Source organism: Daphnia pulicaria, chromosome 1 (genome assembly GCF_021234035.1).
Source record: "Daphnia pulicaria isolate SC F1-1A chromosome 1, SC_F0-13Bv2, whole genome shotgun sequence".
Taxonomy (NCBI): domain Eukaryota; kingdom Metazoa; phylum Arthropoda; class Branchiopoda; order Diplostraca; family Daphniidae; genus Daphnia; species Daphnia pulicaria.
Window position 1 is genome coordinate 36,511,787 of NC_060913.1, and position 2,892 is coordinate 36,514,678.

A 2,892-nucleotide genomic window follows, 5' to 3' on the forward strand; every position below is an offset into this window, starting at 1 on the left:
AAATTTTGAAGTGGAAAACTTTAGGGTATAAGGAAGGGTTCTCTGAGTTGATTTTATTGTAAATCATTCTTTATATTCGTATAGAGTGAAGAATTGTGCTTCTTTTGGCATAAAGAAAAAAAATTTAGCTTTACTTTTAGTATTTTTTGTAAATTTTTGAAAACGCCGTATTTAACACGGCGCATATGGGGGAAAACGGGTTCAACAGCGACGAGAAGAAGAAGAAGGACAATCTTACCAAAACCAAAAGGAAGAATACCAAAACACTTCTGGTGGCCAGAGAAGCAGCTATTGCGTATTTCGCGCACGCCGCCGCCGTCGCTACTAAACAAGCCGCTGCCATCGAAGCCGCTGCCGTCGAAGTCGCCGCCATTGAAGCAGTTGACGTCGTTGTTGAGGAACCCTCTGACGACGCTGCCGTTGCCTTGGTAATAGGCATTCGACCAACATTCGATGCCGCGTCTTCCGGATTTTGTACCTCCACCGACTTCAAGGCGCGTCCTTTACCGGCCTTACGACCAGTGGCCATCACCAGAGGGGCCACCTACACCACCAGGTGAGCCGGAATCAGAGGTGGAAGACTTCATCCCCAAGATTTCCGACTGTGGGGTACGCAGAGAGGTGGGCCCTTCTTCGGACGACGAAGCACCTGAGCCGACGTCGCCGCCACCGCCGGCACCACCGTCGTAGAATGGTGCCCCCTCGTAAAGTGGTGCAAATTAGAAACACCAAAACCAATAAGACTCGTTGCGTCGGCCTAGATCAACTTTTCCGCCCCGAATCGCAAGACAAAATCGTCCGTCGCAAATAATTCGCCGCTTCATTTAATCGTAACCTCATTGTGATCTGACTTATCGTTTGTATTTGTTCACTCGTCTCGCATCAAATAAACATCACCATGGCTGAATCTTTAGTTCCGGCTCTCACTTCAATCGCCGAAGAGGAGGAAGTAGTGTTTGATCCTGATGCGATCACTTATCCCGCTCGTCTCAAAAGATTCAGGACCACCGCAAAGATGGTCCATACGGAAGCGGGAAAGAAACTCTCGCAATCGGTTAGAATCGGCGAAGATTGGGACACCGTTCGAGCCTATCGTGTCGTCTACGTCCGATAATTTGACAGCCTGGAGCAGCATCACGATCGCTACGTTCAGTGTAACGCTCCAAACTGCTCGCAGGATGATCTCGATGGAAAAAAGGATTGGATCCAAGCTGTCATCTTCGATAACCAGGCAAGTCTGGCTGTTTGTGACAACTATTTGGCCCAAACTAATCCCAAACACGCCTCCGTGGTTTCAAAAGCCTCATCCCGGCATTCCAGCGTCTCCTCACGTCAAGCTAGAATTCACGAAGCTGAACGAAAGGAGAGGGAAGCCGAGTTGATGCTCCAACAAGTGGAAGACGAGACCAGACGCAGAGAAGAAGAAGATGCGAAACTCAGGGAAGAGGAAGATTACAAACGCAAGGTGGAGAGTGAAAGAAGACAACGCGAGATACGCGATGAAATAGATCTTCAGCCTTTGAGCGGCGCAATCATGCGGCAACAACTCAACGATGTTACTGTCAACGATCAGGCGGCACCAACACGCGCTTCATCCGTCGTGAGCGGTTTATCGAGAGTTAGCCGTATTTCATCGCACCCTTCTATCCCGAATAATTTGACCTTACTTGCCCAAACTCCAGCTGTGTTTAAGCAAGCGTCGACCATGGCAACTACGGCTCCGATAATTCAAACCATGGCCACTCCCCGGACGCAGCCAAGCACCGTCGTGATTTCAACGGCGGCTCAAACTCAAACGATGACCACACCGTTAGTTGGATCTGCGGCTAGGATGTCAACACCAACGGGACTCTTCAGCCAATCGGCAGCGACGGTGCCGTCAACACCAAAGGTGACCATTTTTGGCAGACTACTTAAAGCTATCACGCCCGGCACAATTACACGTTCCGCATCCGTGCCGCATATTCCCTTGAATACAGACGCGTCGAATGTCATCGTTACCAACAGTATAAAGAATACGATGTTTTCCACACCGTCGTTTACTAGAGCACAGCCGGTCACGACGAGTCAGCCAATGTCAACGGCTTCAAACGTCGTTCTTCAAGGCTCCTAAACCGATCGTTCCGCCTACTACGACATCGGCAAGCGCTCCAATTCCTACGTTGGCAGTTCCTCAGGCCCCTAAAACAACTGTACAATCGTTCGTCCCACCAGCTTCACACATCAGTTGCCGCTCCGGTTTCTAAATCAGTGGCTCATCCGGTCACGCCGGTGACTACAGCCACCATCCTTGTCCCGACGACCAGTAATGTGACGCACGTTCTAGTGTCGGTCCCGTTGCCACCCAGGTCCTCAGCTTCGGTCCCTTTTCCGCCCGGATCTTCAGCTTCGGTTCCGTTTCCACCTGTGTCTTCAGCAAGCACTTCGTCGTGGTTTTCATCGTGGAGGAACATTGGTCAACCGAATTTATTCGGGCGAAGACAACCGGCCCAGCCACCGTCTGCGCCGCCACCGTCTGCTCCGCCGGCCCAGCCACCGTCTGCCCCGCCACCGTCTGCCCCGCCGGCCCAGTCACCGTCTGCCCAGCCAGCGTCTGCTCCACCGGCCTAGCCACCGTCTGCCCCGCCACCGTCTGCTCCGCCGACCCAGCCACCGTCTGATCCCCCTGCGTCTAGTGAAAGCCACGCTTGGCCCCCAAATCAGCCGCCAACCACTTCTATTCAGTTGAGCACGGTCCCAACGAGTTCAATTCTGACAAGTGCAACACAAGTCACCTCAGCACCGCCTTACAGTACCAGTCATGTGCCGGTCAGCCTAGGTCCGTCATACGGTCCGGGTTTGTCCGCCTACAATAAGATTGTGTCTTCGGCTCCATTTAGGATGTAAGGATCG

The 2,892-nt window shown here is 52.2% G+C and overlaps 1 protein-coding gene across 1 annotated transcript; it reads left to right on the forward strand.

Annotated features, from left to right (window-relative positions):
* The first annotated feature begins 898 nt into the window (after window positions 1-898).
* Window positions 899-2,610, forward strand: LOC124323532 (actin cytoskeleton-regulatory complex protein pan1-like). The gene is made up of 3 exons (XM_046784334.1): window positions 899-1,105; window positions 1,178-1,891; window positions 2,047-2,610. Exons 1-3 carry the CDS (start codon window positions 899-901, stop codon window positions 2,608-2,610), a joined length of 1,485 nt encoding a protein of 494 aa, XP_046640290.1.
* Window positions 2,611-2,892: the final 282 nt, after the last annotated feature.